Source organism: Centropristis striata, chromosome 3 (genome assembly GCF_030273125.1).
Source record: "Centropristis striata isolate RG_2023a ecotype Rhode Island chromosome 3, C.striata_1.0, whole genome shotgun sequence".
NCBI lineage: Eukaryota > Metazoa > Chordata > Actinopteri > Perciformes > Serranidae > Centropristis > Centropristis striata.
Window position 1 is genome coordinate 6,197,120 of NC_081519.1, and position 20,131 is coordinate 6,217,250.

The 20,131-nt window shown below is 39.9% G+C and overlaps 2 protein-coding genes across 2 annotated transcripts in view; both read left to right on the top strand.

Moving 5' to 3' along the window:
* Positions 1-6,189, top strand: part of sfi1 (SFI1 centrin binding protein) — a 22,846-nt gene extending 16,657 nt beyond the window's left edge. Inside the window, exons 25-31 of the mRNA XM_059328507.1 lie at positions 2,257-2,465; positions 2,550-2,621; positions 3,103-3,337; positions 3,433-3,523; positions 3,621-3,753; positions 3,847-3,946; positions 5,239-6,189. Of these exons, the coding sequence (XP_059184490.1) occupies positions 2,257-2,465; positions 2,550-2,621; positions 3,103-3,337; positions 3,433-3,523; positions 3,621-3,753; positions 3,847-3,946; positions 5,239-5,412 (1,014 nt within the window). The 3' untranslated portion in view covers positions 5,413-6,189. The remainder of the gene's footprint in view (positions 1-2,256; positions 2,466-2,549; positions 2,622-3,102; positions 3,338-3,432; positions 3,524-3,620; positions 3,754-3,846; positions 3,947-5,238) is intronic.
* sxph (saxiphilin) lies at positions 5,947-19,885 on the top strand. The gene is made up of 17 exons (XM_059328532.1): positions 5,947-6,007; positions 6,337-6,500; positions 7,345-7,444; positions 7,535-7,711; positions 7,819-7,981; positions 8,091-8,155; positions 10,430-10,587; positions 10,707-10,893; positions 11,772-11,920; positions 12,752-12,842; positions 13,386-13,433; positions 13,526-13,708; positions 14,149-14,296; positions 15,413-15,495; positions 15,589-15,773; positions 18,725-18,911; positions 19,014-19,885. Exons 1-17 carry the CDS (start codon positions 5,962-5,964, stop codon positions 19,055-19,057), a joined length of 2,178 nt encoding a protein of 725 aa, XP_059184515.1. The 5' UTR covers positions 5,947-5,961; the 3' UTR covers positions 19,058-19,885.
* Positions 19,886-20,131: the final 246 nt, after the last annotated feature.

Consider the following 20,131-nt stretch of genomic DNA (forward strand, 5'->3'; position numbering starts at 1 on the left):
TTTTTGATCATTTTGACAATAAATTGCTGGATGTTGTTTTCCTCAGCTCCCTCTGAGATGCCGTAAATGCGTATATTATTACGCCTCGAACGTGCTTCTAAGTCAGTTAGTTTCAGTTGTAGCCTTTCCTGGGCTTGCAGTGACTGACTCAGCGCCTCTTTGAAGTCCACAGAGCACTCTTCAATGTCGGCTATGCGGCTTTCTGCTTCGCACAGTCTTTCGGTTGTAGCTTTAAGGTCGGTAGCTACTTCACCTAGCTTGTGTTGGATTTCCTCTCTTATGTCAGTTAGCTCCCTTTTCAAATCCTCTCTGATGCTGTCTCGAAAAATACCAAGCTCAGACTTCACCTCTGAGACCATGGACTTTAAATCTGCACGGATGATAGCAATGTTAGCTTCCATATCCTCTGCTGTTAGCTCAGCGCGTTGTCCGCCATTACGGTCAACCTGTTCCTCGTCCATGGCCTCTTCTTCAGACTCGAATATGTCGTCATTCTCCACTTTCTCCGGTTGTTTTCCCTTGCCCTTCTTGTGTTTTTCCCCCTCCATCATTAATTAGGACAAAATTTAGAGAGTATTTGTATTTCAATTGGGGAATAAACTCCGACCGACCGGGAGGGAATATTTATGCGACCATCCGCTTCTGTCGCTCCGCCGGAAGCCTCACACCTATTTATTCTCCTTGGCGTTCAGTCCCAGCTAGGCAAGAATCCTTGGCTTTCTTTTTTTACTTTTTTACCCTTTTATTTGTCTTTTGTATCTCTAACTCTATTTTGGATTGAGTTTTTATTACTATTTTATTCTATTTTATTCCATTGTTTTTACTGTTTTTAGTATTTTATTCTTTTTATTTATACCCAGTTGTGTATGATTTATTCTATTTTAATAACTGTACAGCACTTTGGTCAACTGAGGTTGTTTTTAAATGTGCTCTATAAATAAACTTTGACTTGACTTGACCTGACTTGACTATAAGTTTGACAGCATTACAGGACTATGTAGAAATAGAATTTTTTTTTTTGCCCTTTCACTTTATTTTGCCTGATGTTTCTAAACAAGTTCTGAAAAAGGCTGAAATCTGAATATAGGGAGCAACAGATTCTAGTCCTTACAACACAGGCACTCTTCCTCTGTGGGCAACAGGGTCCTCAGGGTCACAGCACCCACAGGAACGCCACTAGAGTCCTGAGCTGCACGGCCTTACAGCAGCTGGTTCACCCTCCTCTGCCTGTTGCCTTCCTCTCTCTACCTCCTCATCCGCTCCGCTTGTAGGAGCTTTTCATCCATATATTCTGGCTCAAATAAGTACAGACAGCCATCTAATTCAAAGACCTCATCAATATTGTTGAAATCTTCTAAATACCGGTACTCAGCCATGACATGATTAAAAATATATATATTTTTTTTTTTTCACTTTGGTTTTTATTAATTTTTCATCCAACAACACACAAAAACATAACTTCACAATACACAAACATAACATCCACATAAGAAAACAAAAAAAACAAAAACAAATTAAAGTCCTGTTGGGAATCACATTCCTTCTTGGTCACTCGTTAGTTCTCTGTCTCGTCCTCTGTATCTAATGATCTTTCACCAGTCTTTGTCGCTGTTCCAGGTCCTGAAATATGTCCATTTCAGCCATTTGTCCTCCAACTGCGTTTCCTGCAGTCTTAAGCGATGTGTCAGTTTTTCCATTATATAGATTTCCTCTATTATCTCTATCCATTGTTCGTGATTCGGAGGATCCACTCTACCCCATTTCTTTTAAAAATATTTTAGATGACACTAAGCTATGCTTTCTATGCCCCAACACAGCAAACTCTTCCCAACTCCTCTCTCCGACTTTTACTCACGTTTCCACCCTTTTCTTCTGGCAACAAGTCACCTTCAGGATTTCAGAATGAGACTTCTCTGTGAGCAAGACTTCATTAGACACAATAACAAGCATACAGGATTAAGCGAGGAAGTAAAGAAAAACATTTTATTCTCTTAAGGGACGTGTCCATAATGTTGACACATATAATAACAATCTGAGCCTGTCAGTGCCAATATCAAGCACTTTTTATGGACGTAACATTACATTGATCGTATGCAGTTGACCTTGTGGCCCAATTTAAAAAATAAAAAAAAATGTTTCCCCATTCATAACTTAAACCCAAAAGCATGGGAAACGGGGTTCAGGTTAAAACATTTCAAACTTTCCCATAGAATTTGACTTGATTATCATTTCACCGAGTCTGCCTGTGTCCTGCAGAGGTCTCGACATCTCCAGAGGGTGGTGAAGCGTTGTGCGATGCGGTGGAAGCAGCGAGCGCTGTCTAAACCACGAAGAGAGCAAGAGGTCAAAGGGCAACCAACCAAAAAGAGCGTGACCTTCTGTTTGACGACACCTCCTGGCCTGAAGAGTGTTTCACAGTCTGACTCCGAGGAGCAGGAAGTTGAAGAGGGAGTGCTGAGCCAGCTGTGAGTCTGAGCCCCTCACAGGCTGCTGTGAATCTGTCTTCAGCACTTGGACCCAGTCTAACAGTCTGTCATTTTTTTTTGCAGAGCTCTAAGACGCACGCTTCGACCTCGGCCACGACGCTGCGAGGAACTGTTTGAGTCTCCAATGACAATAAAGTAAAGTTTTTTCTACATAATCAATATACACTACATTGTTTTTAATCCTAGACATGTATTTCAAACTAAAAATTAGCGTAATTGAAACACCATGTTAGAAATATTTCTCACTCAACAGAAGGCAAGGCAAGTTTATTTGTATAGCACAATTCAACACAAGGTAATTCAAAGTGCTTTACATTAAAAACAGCAAGACACAATTGAAAACAGTAAAAACAGTCAATTAAAACAGGGAAATATAAATAAAAATATAAATAGGATAAAATAAGATACAGCAGGATAAAAAAAGAGATAAAATAATAAAAAGCACAAGTCAAACATTGTGTAGTTAAAAAGTAAGGGCAGTAGAGTAGAGCAGATAAGTGTTAAAGTTAAGAGTACGCTTCAGTACAATAGTGTTTTCAGTCCTGATTTAAAGGAGTTGACCATTTGGGCAGACCTCAGAAGAACCTCATAAAAACTTTGCATCTTTTTTTTCTAGCTCCAGTGCTGAAGCAGCTCCAGACCCCTCACAGTTCAGTCGTCCATCACAGGAAGACCTTCGTACAGCGCCGTCCTGCCGCCATGCTGTGACCTCCACACGTCAGAGCATCATCATGTCTAACGTGTTCCCCTCAGAACGACACACATCCACTGTGGACTCTCCTCAGGAGATTCAAAGCCAAGACGTTCTTTTACCCCCCTCTGCTTTCATGACGACTGGGACCGAAGATACGGTAATAAACACGTTTGTCAGATAACAGTAATGCATTAAAAGCTAATTAAATTACTTATTACCTTTTGATTATAACATTGTTTATTTGTTCCTCAGGGGGGACACAGCTCAGGTTTTGGGGATGTTCCACTCGTGTCTCCTCATCAGTTTGTGCCTCCCTTTAAACAACAATCATCAGCTTATTCAGGTATCATTCCTTCACTTATCTTCCCCAGTGTGGGTTGTTTTTTTCTTCACAATAAAAAAAATATTATTAAAATAAATTATTATTGTGCTTCTTCAAGATGAACATCTGCGAACATCCAATAGAGAAACTGTAGAAGATGCAGCGACGGATCCGACTGCAGCTCTGACCAGAGAACTGCTGAGCATCCAGCTGGACATGAAGACATACAGACAGGACAGGAAGCAGCTACGGTACACAATCTGTGACACAATCTGTCACAAACTGTTTTTCCATTCTTCTTGTGTTAGTCAGTAAGCAGTAATATTGGATTATGTGTGTCTCAGGGCGTGGCAACAACTAAAAGAGGTGTTACAAAGTTGGCTGCAGACCAGCGGAGAGGAGGAACAAATGGAAAAATATGCTGTTTGTCAAGATTTGAAAGAGGTAAGAAAATAAGTTAATGCTGCAAACAGTATGACTCCAAGATTGTCCCAAAAAACAATTAATGAAGAGTAATCCTCTTAGTCATCTCTTATGATCCCCAAGAAATGTGATTGTGGTAATTGTATTTGCACCGACTTTCTGCCTGTATTTTCTCATTTCTTCTAATTATGCTGTGTTTTGGCTGTTTCTTGGCGTCCCCCTTTGGGCACTGGGTGTGTCATCCAACAGCCAATAACTGCGCACAGGTGAGGTTGGGACTTTGTAAAAAGAGACCAGGTGGAAGCCTGTACTTCAGCTATATTCACACAAACTCCAGCAGTTTTGCACCTTCTTGGAGGGTTGTGCAGAGTGTGTTTGTGTTTATTTTTGCGTTATTATATATGAAACAATCAGAAAATAACGTTTTATTTCTCTGATTCATCATGCCAGCACCGCTCCCTCTTTTCATTCACTGTCAAGCTCACTCGACCACAGTTTTTCTCTCTCTGGCTCATTAAGCTGGAAAGGAGGGACCTACCTTGAATTGTCTGATTACAAACAGAAACGGACATGTCCTGCATAATATGCCCTTAAAGACACAGTTCTGATTTATTTGTTTCACCCCAAATCTATAATATCTATATATATATATCTGTCATTGTTGAGTTTGGAGAATATCAATCAAGTGTGTCACCATCAATTCTTGGTAATATTTAGGTCCATGAAACAGGATTTCTCACACCTTTTTACAAAGTGTTTTACCATTTCTAACTACACATCTGTGACAAATAAGTAAACAGCAAATGAAAGAAATGGATGTTGCATCTTCACACTTTAACAAGTACAAGTTTCTTTCCTTACAGAGCAAGACAGGGTTTTTGTGGTGCTGACATGAGAAAAGAAATTTAAAGGTTATTTAAAAGTGTGTCGGATTTAGGGGGAACTATTCAGGAGGACAGCATGATGACACAAGATCGCTGTCTTGGTTTGGGGGAAAGCTGTTGTGCATTTTTTTGTCTGTGCAATGCAAAGTCTGCTTGGAAAAGGGTGAGGGGCTAGGGGAGGGGTATTCACTTGGTTGCAGTCTGCAGCCTCACCTCTAGATGCCACTTAATCTTACACAATAAACATTTTAAAGGTGACTTCCCAAGCTTTTACACTGATGGATTAAATTTTGCATGCATTCTTTTGAGGTCTTGTCTGAACCATAAATCATCAGCTCTGAAGGAGCCGGAGGTCACACGAGGCGAAGAGGGATACAATCATTGCGTTATTTTACTTGTGAAACAGTAGATGTTTTTTTATGTTTACAGTTGGAGGAGCGCATCAACAGACTGTCCACTGAACTGGCAAAACAGAAACCAACAATGCTGCTACATGCAGAGAGGATCCGGCATCTACAGACCGCCCTCGAGGCTTCTGGAGCTTTTCTTCTCCATCAGAAAACAAAAGAGATGGAAACAGATCGCTGTGTGTTTACAACATGACAGGAAATATTGCCTCACACACAGCAATGTCACCTGCTCCTTGTTTGGACTGTTAATCTGCTTATATCACAGTTCTGTAAATAACACAAGAATCACTGGGATAATTTTCACAGTTTAGATGAACATTCATACTGCGACTGCACTGAACTGGTGAGCTGGAAACTGGATATCTTAATGTCCACATAATGCTGTTAAATAATTCCTGTTGAATATTATGTTAACAGTGTTAAAAGTGACTGAGCAAATCCACAACCATTAAAGCCAAGTTCCTTCCAGCAGCTTTCACTTAAAACCTGCAAAAACATTGGATAGGGGTCGTCCTTGTGACAGATGGTGCTAAATATTTTCCATATGTGCGCAAAAAGTCACTTTACAGTTTTCAGAGGAGCTGCCCTTACACAACAGGCTTTCTATTTATCTGAAAGCACGAGTGTCTTTAATACTTTAAGAAGTCTATGCAGGAGTTTCAGACTAACAGAAAGCACAGCTGTCTGTTGAGCTCTGCAAACTACAGAAGACACATTTGTCTTTGATCTAAAGCAGGGCAGAATGCGAGGATTTTTACTAGTTTTCATCTGTTTCTGCTGCATCAGGGGTGAGTTATGTTACTGAACTAGTGTATTTACTCTCATTGTTAAGTTATTTTATGTTCATATTCAGTCTCAATGTGCTGTTAAAGTTCAAAGTCTTTATTATCTTTGTAGATGTTGGATTTTGGATTCTCTCTTTCTGGGGCTTTTGGTGGACAATTAATAAAACTGATTTAAACAGTATAAATGTTGTAAAGTCATTTCACAGTTTAATAAAATGCAAAGTTTTTCTAATGAATGCATGAAGAAATGCATTAAATACTTAATGATATGCATGAAGTTGACAGCAGTACAGAATGTATGTTATTCTTCTGAACTATTCCTTGCATGTTAGCTAAGAAGATGCGGTGGTGCACAGTGTCAGATCCTGAGCAGAGGAAGTGTGCAGAGTTAGCTAAAGCTCTGGTGGCAGTGTTGCCACCAACTGCTGTGACAGCTTTCGCCAAACTCTCATGCATTCGAGCATCCAGCACGACTGACTGCATCGACAGGATCAGGGTGAGACGTCCTTCCTCTTAGGTGAAATGTTATGACTCGAGCCCAGGTTGCAACTGAGCAAAAAAGTGTGCAAAGAGGTCGCTGTTGCAGAAAACAATCATGAAGTCAGGTTTGTGTATGATTTTGTGCTTAAATTAATTTAATTACATTTTTAAATCCACAAGAAAACTGTCATTTAGTAAAAAATAGTAGTAGAGTAGGGCTTCTTAAATTAATTGAGATTGAGTGAAAATAAAACCTAAATTGGAAAACAATAGACATACTCTTACATAGACTGATTTTGATTTTTTTTTTTAATCAAATACTATTTTCAGTGTTGTTGAGGTGATTCAACACAGAAATGTGTCATATAAAGTCTCTCAGATTACTTCAGGTCAGGCAGTTGAATGAATAACATCAAACAGTTCTTGTTTAGTGTTTGACTGATACTTGCTTTTTTAAGCAATTACTTTTATTTATTTTATTATTATTAGATTAGATAAAGTGAGTATGTAACTAGACAATATATACAACATGTGTCGAGTTGTTTTTAGACATTTTTATGTGGAATCGTTGAATATTACACCTTTTAAAGTAGAAAAAAACTTGATGGATGGGCCTGTGTAATGGACACACTACTTCTAAGTACCTTTGGCTACCTCAGCTTTGGCATATTTGCATTTTTTGTTACTTATCAGCCAACATATACACTCATACCACCAGAGAAAATATCAAAACCAGAAAGACCTTAAAGGCATCCATCATGACAAAATGTCTCAGAGTGAAAAACCTTCCTTGATTAGCTTTAGTAAGGTCTTCTTTGAGCTACCACTTGTACTATTACTGTGTTCATTCTTTGTTTCAGGCAAACCGCGCTGATATCGTGACGTTGGACGCAGGAGAAGTTTATTCTGCTGTGAAGCAGTTTGGCCTCGTTGTCATCGCCAAAGAGATTTACAGTGACGGTAGGTTTATTCAGATTTCTCCAGCAGCTTGTCTCTGCAGCTTGAGTGTCTACGAGTCAATAAACCTGTCTGTGTGTATGAGTCCTGCAGGAGGCTGTATTCTGTCTGTGGCTGTGGTGACAAACAGCAGTCTGGACATACGGTCCCTGCAGGGCCGCAGGAGCTGTCACAGCGGGGTCCGATGGACGGCTGGATGGAGCCTTCCTCTTGGCTTCCTGCTGTCCCGCAACTACCTGAGCTGGTCCAAGGAGCAGCCACTCAGTCAAGGTAACGAGATATTAATAATCAGCTGCCAGTGGATGTTTCTGATCTGTTTTCTATTTGGGCATTTCTGGTTTTATGCTCCCCTAACTTGTTTTTCTCCTCTTGTGCAGATGTCAGTGCGTTTTTCAGTGCCAGCTGTGTTCCCGGAGCCGCTGCCATGGCACCACCTCTGTGCTCTCTGTGCCAAGGCCAGAAGTCCTACATACGCCAGAAGAATTACCACTGTGAAACGTCTCACAGTGAGCCCTTCTACAACAGCCAAGGGGCCCTCAGGTTAGGCTCAACACAGAAACAACAAAGCTCTCAACTTACAATGCAGATTTTCTTCAACACGAACATGTAGAAATGTATTTATTCTATTGCATCTTTTGCTCTGTCACAGATGTCTCAGGAGTGGTGCAGGGGATGTTGCATTTGTGGATCATTTAGCTCTTGAAAGTATTGAAGGTGAGTCTTTTAACACAAGCAGTGGTGGAAAAAGTATTCCAATCCCTTACTTAAGATAAAGTACTAATACCACACTGTGAAATTACTCCACTACAAGTAAAAGTCCTGCTTTCGAAACCTCTTTGAGTAAAAGTACAAATGTATCAGCATCAAAATGTACTCCTTTATTGTTTTACTATTTATTCTGTTTGTTTTGAGACATTTCTATGGTGAAACCAAAGAGGAATTTCCACTCAGTGGATAATAAAGTTTTCGTATTCGTATTCGGATTAAAGTATCACAAGTAAAAGTACTCGTTATGCAGAATGGACCCACCCAGATTGTTTTATATATTCTAAACATATTATTGGATTATTATTAATGATGCATTTATAGAAGCAGCTTTTAATTTTCTCAAGGTAGGGCTAATTTTAACTACTTAATATAATGTTATGAGGTTTGATAAATAAAAAAAAAAAGTGTAACTGCTTTAAAATTATGAGATGAGATGAGATTCAACTTTATTGTCATTGAACAGAGGATAACGAAATGACCATCAACCCGTCCGTACATATACATAAACATACATACAATATGACAAAGGGGTGGACAAGACAGGAAGACAGGAATGGAAGAGATACAGCATAACATGAGGATAGAGGAGCAACATAAACACATACTCAATACACCATGACAAACTTGTGACTTGCAATAGGGGAGGGGGGTGGGGGAATGGAGGCAATTGCAGGCAAGCAGCCATCCGGTCCTGCAGCCATGGCGGCGCTGGTCACAGACCCGCTTGTCACAGACCCGCTTGTCACAGACCCGCTTGTCACAGACCTGCTTGTCACACTGGGGGTACAAAGCAGCGAAGGCGTGGGATTGGGGGTAGTAGGGTGGGTGGCTGCATATCTGTATATGTGACTGTGTGTGAACATATATGTAGAAGTTCATGTGTGTAAGCCTGTTGAGTCGCCTTGCCTGTCATCCCAATCAGTCAGTGCCTCAGTTCGCGGGAATGTCATATCGATAACGCAACAAGTTGCCATGGAGACAGCCTTGGTCAGGTTCCGGACAGAGTCAACAAACAGCAGGTGTCTGTGGGAAGCAAGAGCGTCTCACTGCAGTGTTCTTCCAGGGGAGTTGTTGTTCCAGCAACAGCCTTGAGGTCAGAGCTGGTTGAGGGGGGCTGAAAGCAGATAAGATTGGAATTGTTGGGTTTAGGGCGAGTGGCCGCATTCAATTTACATGACTGCTCTTCTTGTCCATTCTGGTCTCCGATTCGATCCATTTGCCTCTGCAAAGCCGTCAGCTTCTCCATGATGTTATCCATGTTGCAGTTTATAGTCACAGTCTGCCAACAGCTCTGCCCAGCACGACAATCAAGTTGGGCAGCCTTATGGGGCTTTGGACAGCTGTCACTGTTTTCTGTACTCCTTGATAAACCAGGGCAATGCTTAACCCAGTCAGCAGAAGACCTGTAATCATGGTTCCGAATTAGTAGATGTCTTCAGTGTCCTCGACGGAAAGAGCCGCCAGGCACACGACTCGCCACCTCTCCCACGAGTCCATCGTGTAGCCAGCTGCGAACATCCCGGCAGGACAGGTGGGCTCCCCCAAACCCAGGCTTCTCGTCGAGAAGATGGTGTCAATTGCGCTAAGAGACCAGTTAATCAAATCCATGATTTTTGAGAGTCTCTCAAAGTATAAGACAGTAGACCAGACCAGACGAGAGGAGCGAAGCAGGGAAGATAAGGGAAGGGGAGAGGAGAGAAAAATGCGACCACCTTTGTTGAGAGCCAAACGAGAATGTGAGAATGTTTTATGTTAAATCTCGACCTGAAATGTAACTAAAGCTGTCAGCTAAATGTAGTGGAGTAAAAGTGAAGTAGAAGTATAAAGTTACATTAAATGGAAATACTCCAGTAAAGAACAAGTAGGCTACCTTGCAATGTACTTAAGTACAGTATTTGGGTAAATCAAATCAAATCAAACTTTATTTATGTAGCGCTTTTCATACATAGAAATGTAACACAAAGTGCTTTACAAAAAATAAGGATAAAAACAGACAATAAAAATGACAAAACCCACCCCTCCCATCCCCACATACACATCTGTATGTACACACACATGCACATAGACACGCACGCATACAACCACACACTCAGACTCACACACAGCACATAAATGTACTTAGTACTTCCACCACTGAACTCATGATCCTGCTTACTTGTAACTCTTTTACTGTACTTGTAATGGTTGTACTTTGTCTTCATGTTGTGTTTGTGCTCTCAGACAGTGACAGAGAAGCGTTCCGGTTACTGTGCACAGACGGCACACAGGCTCCTCTCAGCCACTACAGAAACTGTAATCTGGGACGCGGTCCAGGAGGCGGCATGGTCACCAGGTTTAACTTTCACAAGACTGCTCGCAAATTCCTAACAACAGTGCAGGTATTATTTATTTTTTGTTCAATAATTTCCCCACAAACATCACACACTTTGTTTACACTCTACATGTTTGTAGTCTCCTGATAAATTATTCTTTAAGGATTTTTTCTATTGTTGTTTAGATGCTGTTTGGCCAACGAGGAAGAGAAAGGCAGCGTTTCCAGCTCTTTAATTCCTCTTCTTTTGGAGAGAACGACCTTCTCTTCAAAGACGTGACGGATAAACTCGCTGTTCTGCCGGATGACATGGATGTCAGTCAGGTGCTGGGGCTCGATTATGTGGCACTCCTCAAAGGTCTCGGACACGAAGGTGCTCATATTTACATTGTTCTTTTTTCATCAATATATTTATTGATTTTTCAACATTTTATCAAATAAAAAAAATATGCATACATGCCTACAAGTATCCAGTATTATTATATTACATTATATCAACATAAAATACATATATATACATGAACAAACAGTATTAAAATTATTAAAAATAAATAAATAAAATTAACTCCCATTACATAAATGGTGAAAATGAATAATCTTACTAGCAATCATTATATGTTTAAATAAATAAAACATCAGAGGGGGTAAATTACAATATAAACATTCACAATACCTAAATATACAACACTTACATTGCTCCAAATGCATCCACAACAATAATACACTTTATTGTATATCACCTTAAATACAAGAAATGCAACATAAATTGCCTTACGATAAGGAAAATTACACAACATAAAAAGACATGGAATGAACATAAAAACAGGGATAAAAAATGCCATAATAATGTAAAATAATATTTACTTAATAAAACACACTTAATATAATAGATATACCATAAAAGTAAGATGAAAATAAGATTTTTTTTATTTAAAATGAACCCAATGAAAAAGTAAACAAATAAATCAGTAAATAGATCTTTATTGTAGATGCTCTAGTTATCCTTTCCCAGACTTGTCAGACTTGATATATGAGATGAGTCTTTGTCCCTGAAATCATTTCTAAATGGGCCACATATACTTTAAAAAGTTTTCTTGTTTAACTTTAAATGTGTATGTCATTTTTTTAAAAGTTAAATAAAGAGACATTCCCTCAAGCCACTGCCCAAAACTTGGTGTCACATTGTTTATTTGAATGTATTTTAAACCTGCTGGCAGTGATTCTGTAACCTCACTGAGCGTCTGTATGCAGGAAGTTCGCTGGAGGACAGTGTCGTGCGTTGGTGCTGCATCAGCCACGCAGAGCAGAAGAAATGTGAGCAGTGGGCTCTCAACATAAAATCAGACCCGCTGGTCTGTGTCAGAGCCGTCTCAATGCGCGACTGTATTGAGAAAATAAAGGTAAGTGTTAAAGCAGTATAAATCACAGTGTTTCATGATATTAAAGTTTTATCTCACTTTAAAAACAACAAGTACTCAAGCTGTGACGTACAGTGGACAAATCAGAAAACACAACGACAAATCAGAAAACACAACGGCAAATCTAAAAACACAACGACAAATCAAAAAACACAACGACAAATCAGAAAACACAACGACAAATCAGAAAACACAACGACAAATCAAAAAACACAACGACAAATCAGAAAACACAACGACAAATCAGAAAACACAACGACAAATCAAAAAACACAACGACAAATCAGAAAACACAACGACAAATCAGAAAACACAACGGCAAATCTAAAAACACAACGACAAATCAGAAAACACAACGACAAATCAGAAAACACAACGACCAATCTAAAAACACAACGACAAATCAGAAAACACAACGACAAATCAAAAAACACAACGGCAAATCAGAAAACACAACGGCAAATCTAAAAACACAACGACAAATCTAAAAACACAACGACAAATCTAAAAACACAACGACAAATCTAAAAACACAACGACAAATCAGAAAACACAACGACAAATCTAAAAACACAACGACAAATCAGAAAACACAACGACAAATCAAAAAACACAACGGCAAATCAGAAAACACAACTGCAAATCATCGTCACTGATTGGTCTGGTGGTCCGTCGCCACCAGTCCAATCAGTGACGACTCATGTCGCCCGAGGGTACCTACCTTTTGCGGTTTGGTTAATGTCGTTGTCGTTTCTGATTTGTCGTTGTGTTTTTTGATTTGTCGACCTGACGACCTGTGTGAACTCCTTACAGAGGGACGAGGTGGACGCTGTCTCACTGGATGCAACTCACTCTTTCATCGCAGGAAGATGTGGTCTCGTCCCCGTAGTTACAGAATATTATGGTTAGTGTTTAAATCATCAAATGACTCACTCACTCTCTCACTCAGAAAGGAGCCTTTTCTACTACATATAATTGACTGATGATCTTCAACAGTCCTGAAACAATTTGTTACTTAATCTGTTATGAGATTGACTGACGTTTTTTCAAAGTTAGACAATTTATTGGTATTTTAAGTTATTTGAGAAACCAAAATTCCAACATGTGCTGGTTTTAGCTGCTCAAATAGGATCATTAGCTGCTTTTTGGACACATTTGATACTGCAATTAACTGCAGAATTTTTCACATTTTTCTTTTGGCATTTAACTAAATAAATAAGTATCATTGCAATGCCTGGACAAGATAAGATATTCCTTTATTAGTCCCACAATGGGGACATTTTCAGTATTATAGCAACAGTGGATAGCAAAAATAAAAGAAGCATCAATAAAATAACATTAAAATAGTAAAAAAGCATCATAAACCAGATAAAATGTATTCACAATGTTTTTACAATGTTCATGTACCCAAGTCTAGTCTTTCAATTGTGTTCTTAATGACTCTCAGGAGGAAACTGTGTTCCTACTGAAGGATCAACACACTTAGAGATGGACGGTACGTCAGCACAGTAAACAAACGTCTTGCAGTTATCTTAGTATCTGACGTGATTGTTGTCTTTAATTGCATGCCCCCATCTCTCTCCTCAGTGTTGCCCTCGGTGGTGGGTGTGGCAGTGGCAAAGCGCTCTAGCAGAAGCATATTGATGGGGAACCTCGGAGGTCGGCGCTCCTGTCACGGCCACATGTACAGCCCAGCGGGCTGGCTGCTGCCACACAGACACACGTTAAGCCTCGAGCACAACAGCAGCTCCCCCTGTGACCCAGACCAAGGTATTGCTACTTTATATTTATACCTGCAGTCCTCTGCTCTGTGAGCTGTGACCTCTTGACCTTTTTTTTTTCCTCTGGCAAGTGCTAGGGAATAGTGTACCCTAGTAATCCCACAGTGCTTTTAAAAAATATCCCATCTTCTTTTAATTTATTTTAAATTAAATTTTGTTTGTTTTTTGTTTTCTTTGTTACCTTTGTCAATTTTGTCAATTCTGTATTTTATTGCACTTTCTTGCACTTTTATGTGAAGCACTTTGGTGCGGCTCAGCCGTCTGTAAATGCGCTATATAAATAAATCTGACTTGACTTGACTTGACCTTTTTGCTGTTGTTGTTTTAAAAGTTATAATTGCTCAAAGCACACACACACACACACACACACACACACACACACACACACACAGTGTAGCAGCTGCAGTTTTCCACTCTGTGTTTCCATAGTGTACAACGACGTGTTTTGGAAAGGCTGCCTTCCTGGCTCACAGGGGAATCTGTGCAAAGTGTGTCTGGGAGGCACCGGGGAGGCGGCCACCAAACGCTGCGCTGACAACCACAATGAGCGTTACTACGGCAACATGGGGGCATTGAGGTATGTATAGTCCCTGAACTACATCTTTCTGTTTGTCTGTGATTGCTGGGGTGGAGCATTGAAGACTCATTTATCTTTGGTAGTATCCAGCCATAAAGACAGTTTCCAGTTTTGCTTGAAATCTCACCTCGACAACTCTATTATTCCCCTTCCTGCAAAACTGTAAAGGGTTGTATAAGGACCCAATTACAGCACACAGGATACCAGGAACTGTTGGTAATTACTTTTAATGGAAAACAAAGCAGGTACAGGCCAATCCCATTGATATGCACACAGAACAGGTTGAAAGCAAATTCAGCAAACAGAAAAGTCTCTCAATAAAGTCGCAGCTGATACGGCAGGCTGAATAACACCAAGTCAGGGAAAGAAGGCTGGTGAGTAAACCGGGAATAAGGCGAGACGGGCAGATCGGAGGCAGGCAGGTTCAACAACAGGAAATCAGTCCGAGATTAAGCGCTGGATAGTCTGGCATCAAGTAGCAAAGAACAATCTGGCAATGAGTGTTTGAGAGGTAGGAGTATTTAAAGTGGCTTGATTAGTGATCAGAGGCAGCTGAGTGTGGAGGATGCAGGCTGAGTGGAAAATTACTAGGAGACAGAGCAGAACTGTGAGACAAACGTGCAAAAAAAGTTTATGGTGTTCTGGTAGGAAGTAGTTCTTATGGATATTGTTTGACTGGAGTGGAGGCCAGAAGTTTAGAGATCCATATCTCAAAAAAAAATAAAACTGCCTGTGTTGCTCATCTTTTATCCTTTCATCAGTCAGACTTTTAAATTTCCTGTACACCTGTTGTTGAATGTAAGATTTGTATTGTACTTTTATATTGTGCATTATATCAAATACTAGCACTTTATTCTTTATTGGCACTTTATTCCATTTTTTTGGCTCCTGGTGCACTTGCCTTATTGCATGTTATGAATGCAGCTATGTGTTGTTATAGTGGTTTTTGTGCTACATATTTGTCTTTTTATCTTTTAGCATGATGCTTTTAATTAATTGCCCCTAGTGGGACTAATCATTGAATTGAATTGAATTGAATTGAAGAGGCTCAATGCTTTCACAGCTGAGTGAGAATAAGTTTGGCTGACTCTTTAGTCCTTCTCTGATTATTCACAGGTGTCTGGTTGGAGATACCAGCGGTAAAAGCTACGGGGACGTGGCTTTCCTTGAACAACACAACCTTCTTACCAACATCCTCAGTGAGATATCAAAGATGAAGTTTCACCCTGATGCGAAAACATAAACTGTATGTTTGTTGTATTACTTTGTACGTTGGTCTTGTTGTTCTTCAGGTTTGAGTTCCAGCGGCTGGGCGGACGGGTGGAGGTCGTCAGACTTTGAGCTGCTGTGTGGTGACGGTCGCCGGGCCCCGCTGTCGGAGTGGGAGAGCTGTAACCTCGGAGTCATCCCTCCCAACACCATCATGACACGGCCGGTGCTCACAGCACGAGTTTATGACTTCCTCATGAAGTCACAGGTCAGCTCATGTCAACAGTGTTTTAAACCAGGTTTTCCTTGTACACACGACATAAAACTCTGCTGCCTCTTAAAGAATAATGCACAGCTTTTTTTCAAGTTTGCTCACCCTGTGGCTCAGCAGCACCTCCACCACTCAAAGTAGGTTAGTAGTCAGGTTGCAGGTAAAGTTGGGCGTGCGTAGAGTCTTCATACCCTCACACAGATCTTCTTTCTTGTCCAAATATGGTCATTTCTTGCTCCAAATTAGCTAAGATGTCGAAGGTCAAAATGTCAAACTTAAGGCTTCACAACGCTAGTCAACGAACCTTCAAGGCTACTTCAAGGTGGCTACGTCCACTTCTTTTATACAGTCTGTTGTAGTTTGCCAGTGCATTAAGGACAGGGTTATTTCAGGTCACAGTTTGATGCTTTAGTTTAAGAATTATAAACACAAACTAGGACTGCGCGCAGTACTGAACGGGCCCTCGCAGTCCACGCGTTTGGGGCATGCTGCCGTCGGGGTGTGTGCGTTACAGGGGCCAGTCTATACCATCCCTATGAATTTCATTGCCTTAAGTGTTATGGTCTGGGCACAGTGACACTTATTAAATTAAACTGCCGCCAGAGCGCCACCTAGGGGCTGATCAATAAAATATTCAAGGGTTATCCTCAGGAGGGCATTGACAATAAGTATACCAAGTTTGGTGTTAATCCGACCGATCGATGTGGAGATATAAAATACTTCAATTTAAAGAGCGCCACCTAGTGGTCATCGGCCAAAATTTTGCAGAGAGCCTCAGGGTCTCACGGGGAAGTAGTAACCTGAGTTTCATGTCATTCAGACACACCAATGTTGAGATATGCAACACTTTGTGTTTTGTGTTGAAAATAGCGCCACCTGTAGGAAGTTGTTATTTAATAACTTGAGTATTCTTTGGGTAATCAAAATTCTTTTAATAACTTTTTGTCATGAGGGTCCATAGATGCTGTGTGCAAAGTTTGGTGCAAAACGATGAAATTTCCTAGGAGGAGTTCGAAAAAGTAGGTTTACGACATTTTTTTGAATGTGCGATAAAGTATGTGGGAGTTATTAGCCAAAACGCACTTTCCTTTATTGTAGCGCCACCTAGTGTTGAAAATTGAGGATGACAATAGATTATAAAATTTTTCGCCAGGTGTGACTTATATTTAAAGTTTCATGAGTTTTGGGGTATGTTCAGGCAGTGAAAAATGCGATCATTTGGGAAGAAGAAAAAAAATAATAATAAAAAGAAAAATAAATAATCATTCGAAATACAATAGGGACCTCGCAGGTCGTTGCCTGCTCGGGCCCTAAAAATGACATATTTCTCAAATGTTTAAGTTGTCTCAAGAGAAGCATGCTTGATAGATTATTTTCCTGAGTAAAAAGATCTTAAATTAGCAACATTTTTATTTAAATAATGAATGGCCTGATTTTGCACAAATTTACTACGTTTTTTATGTTTTTTTACAATATTTTGATGGATACTTCTGTGGAGAGAAGTGTTTATTCAAGAGAGGAACTTTTTTCATTGAAACGGAGCAAGTCTGGAGGACACCATCACCCTATTCCTGCTGAGTTGAAGAGGTGTTATCGTGGTTGCCGTGCTGGTGCAATAGTTAAGGCTCTGAAATGGAGATATAAGCCTTTTCTGCCGTCAGTCATCATAGGGAATGTCAACTCTCTGCCCAACAAGACTGATGAACTGGAGATATTTGTGAAGACTCAGAAAGAATACCGTGAGTGTAGTCTTGTGTTTTACGAAAACATGGTTGAATCAAAACATCTCAGACTCCAATGTGGATCTACCTGGCATCACTCTCATAAGATCAGACAGAGATGCTAAAGCTAGTGGCAAGAAAAAAGGTGGGGGCTTGGCTTTATTTGTGAACCAGAGATGGTGCAGTCCTGCACATGTTACTGTCAAGGAGAAGATGTGAAGTTCTACATGACTTTGTTGCTAGGATACAGACTAAACACCCAGAAGCCTTCTTGATAATATCAGGAGACTTCAGTCATGTTTCCCTCTCCTCCCACCTGACTGGATTTACACAGTTTGTTAATTGTCCCACCAGAGAAAATAAAACCCTTGATCTGCTGTATGCTAATGTCAAAGAAGCTTACAGAGCTACTGCCTTGCCCCCAATAGGACGATCGGATCACAACTTAGTTCTTCTGGAGACTTGTTACAAACCCTGTGTGTGGAGGCAGCCTACAACTAAACTACAAGTCAGGAAATGGACACCAGAGGCTACTGAGGCTCTAAAGGACTGGTTTGAATGTACAGACTGGAATGTGTTGCTGGAAACAGAGGAGAACAGTATGGACATTGACAGACAGGTTGGCTGCTTTACTGATTACATCAACTTCTGTAGAGACACAGTCATACCAACTAGGACTCTATGCTGTTTCCACAATAACAAACCTTGGATTACTAGGGATTTAAAGGCAATCATCAATGAGAAGAAGGCAGCTTTTAGAGATGGAACAGCGATATCTGTGAAATGTGGAGAGGAATCAACACCATCTCTGGTTACAACAACATGAAAAGACAGCCAGTGGCGGGTGATGTAGAAAGAGTTGATGAACTCAACCAGTTCTTCAACAGATTCAATACAGCGGCCTCACCCAATGCCAATGGTGCTCCTCCTCCTCCTCCTCCTCCTCCTCCGTGTAAATATAAAGTGGTAATACTCAGAAATAGTACCTCAAATACCTTAAAATTATACTTAAGTACAGTACTTGACTAAATGTACCAGACACATTTCAGTTGGTACCAACTTGGGGTTCAACAGCATCTCTCAGTTATTTACTCCTTCTGGTGAAAACTGACAGAAATCCTAACTGACAGTTAAATTGTGATTTTTATTTGACGTTGCAAAAAGTTAATGAGGAGTGTTTTGGTGCATATTTCGTTTTTTATTTTTTTATTTTTCTTTACCTTATAGGAAACTCTGGCAGCCAACCCAAATGCAGAGTTCAGGCTCTTTGAGTCTCAGCAGTACGGAGAAAGTGATCTGCTGTTCAAAGACTCGACTCAGTGTTTAGTTCACACAAGCCACATGGACTACCGCTCCATCCTCGGAGAGGAATTCTACAGTCACTTAGAAACTGCCTTCAACTGCACACATTCTGGTACGACCGAAACCAAATCCACCTGCTTCACTTTCAAAACCTATCATCAAACACATTTGTTGAACATTTTGAAAATATTTACATGTGTTTTCTTTACAACAGATATCCTGGAGTTCTGTAATCAGGACGTGTGTAGCATATTTTAATGCTTCTCTGTGCTGCTAATCCAAGTCTGATGACTGCAAACCATCACTGGTATCCTCCCGTTCACAGCCGAGATTAAAGCCTGACAACTATAACTTACTCAATCATTACTATTAATAAGCACGATAAAGGAGAGAAAAGCAACTTTCAGGTGCTATATTTTATTGTATATAATCTGTGTCACATTTGCTTTGTATTTCTAATTATGAACACCAATTCCTGACATTTTTACAGCAGAGTGCAAACATAAAGCCTCACACAAAGAAGTGAAGATGACACACAGCATTGATACCAAAGGACATGACTGCAGTTGTAAATATTTTGGTGTGAAATTAATGCGTGTAGAATATGGGCATGTTACATTTTGACATGCACAGATTATATCACTGTATTTGTTAATGCATATAAAAATAAGTGTGGGAATCATGATATGCCTTTTCAAACTAGTCCTAAAGTAGCTCTGAAAACAAACAGCAGGATATACTGTACTACAGCTGGATGCAGCTAGGACTACTGCATTATGCTTTATTTTGTACAAATTATGTAACACAATGTATGTTTTGCACCAATATGTGATGCAATGTATGTAATACGGATATGTTGGTGCAAAGTGATATAAACTGATATGAAATGGCTGATATTATTTAATGAAGTCATACTTGCAAGTGCAAACCTGCATTAGTTTATGATAATCTACATTAATAATGAATACATCTATAATAGGTTTAAATCACAGATGAAGCTGAACACTCAGACTGTCCAGATAGAAGATATTATGTGTCTCTTTGGCAGACTGAAGCTCTCAGGAAACATCACAGAGAGCATCAGACTTGAATAGCATTGAAAGAGTCAGAAATACAGATGTGGCCTTTTTAAAGCGTATGTGTTTAATTAGACACCACAGAGACCACCAAGTACATTTGTTCATCATTTCTGTGGCTTGGTTTGTATACATAGCTCTGTTGCAGCTTGTGGTCTGTTTAAATTATATTAAGGCTTAAAGTTTTGCATAATTAATGATTAGATGGACCAACATTCTGATGTAAATGCAATAATGTTTATATCAATTAACGTAC

Excerpts from the sequence above, each read along its gene's own strand:
- sxph (XM_059328532.1), top strand. The coding sequence starts at position 5,962 with ATGCGAGGATTTTTACTAGTTTTCATCTGTTTCTGCTGCATCAGGG. Across the intron at positions 7,445-7,534 it reads CAAAGAGATTTACAGTGACG|GAGGCTGTATTCTGTCTGTG; the intron begins GTAGGTTTATTC and ends TGAGTCCTGCAG. Across the intron at positions 10,588-10,706 it reads AATTCCTAACAACAGTGCAG|ATGCTGTTTGGCCAACGAGG; the intron begins GTATTATTTATT and ends ATTGTTGTTTAG.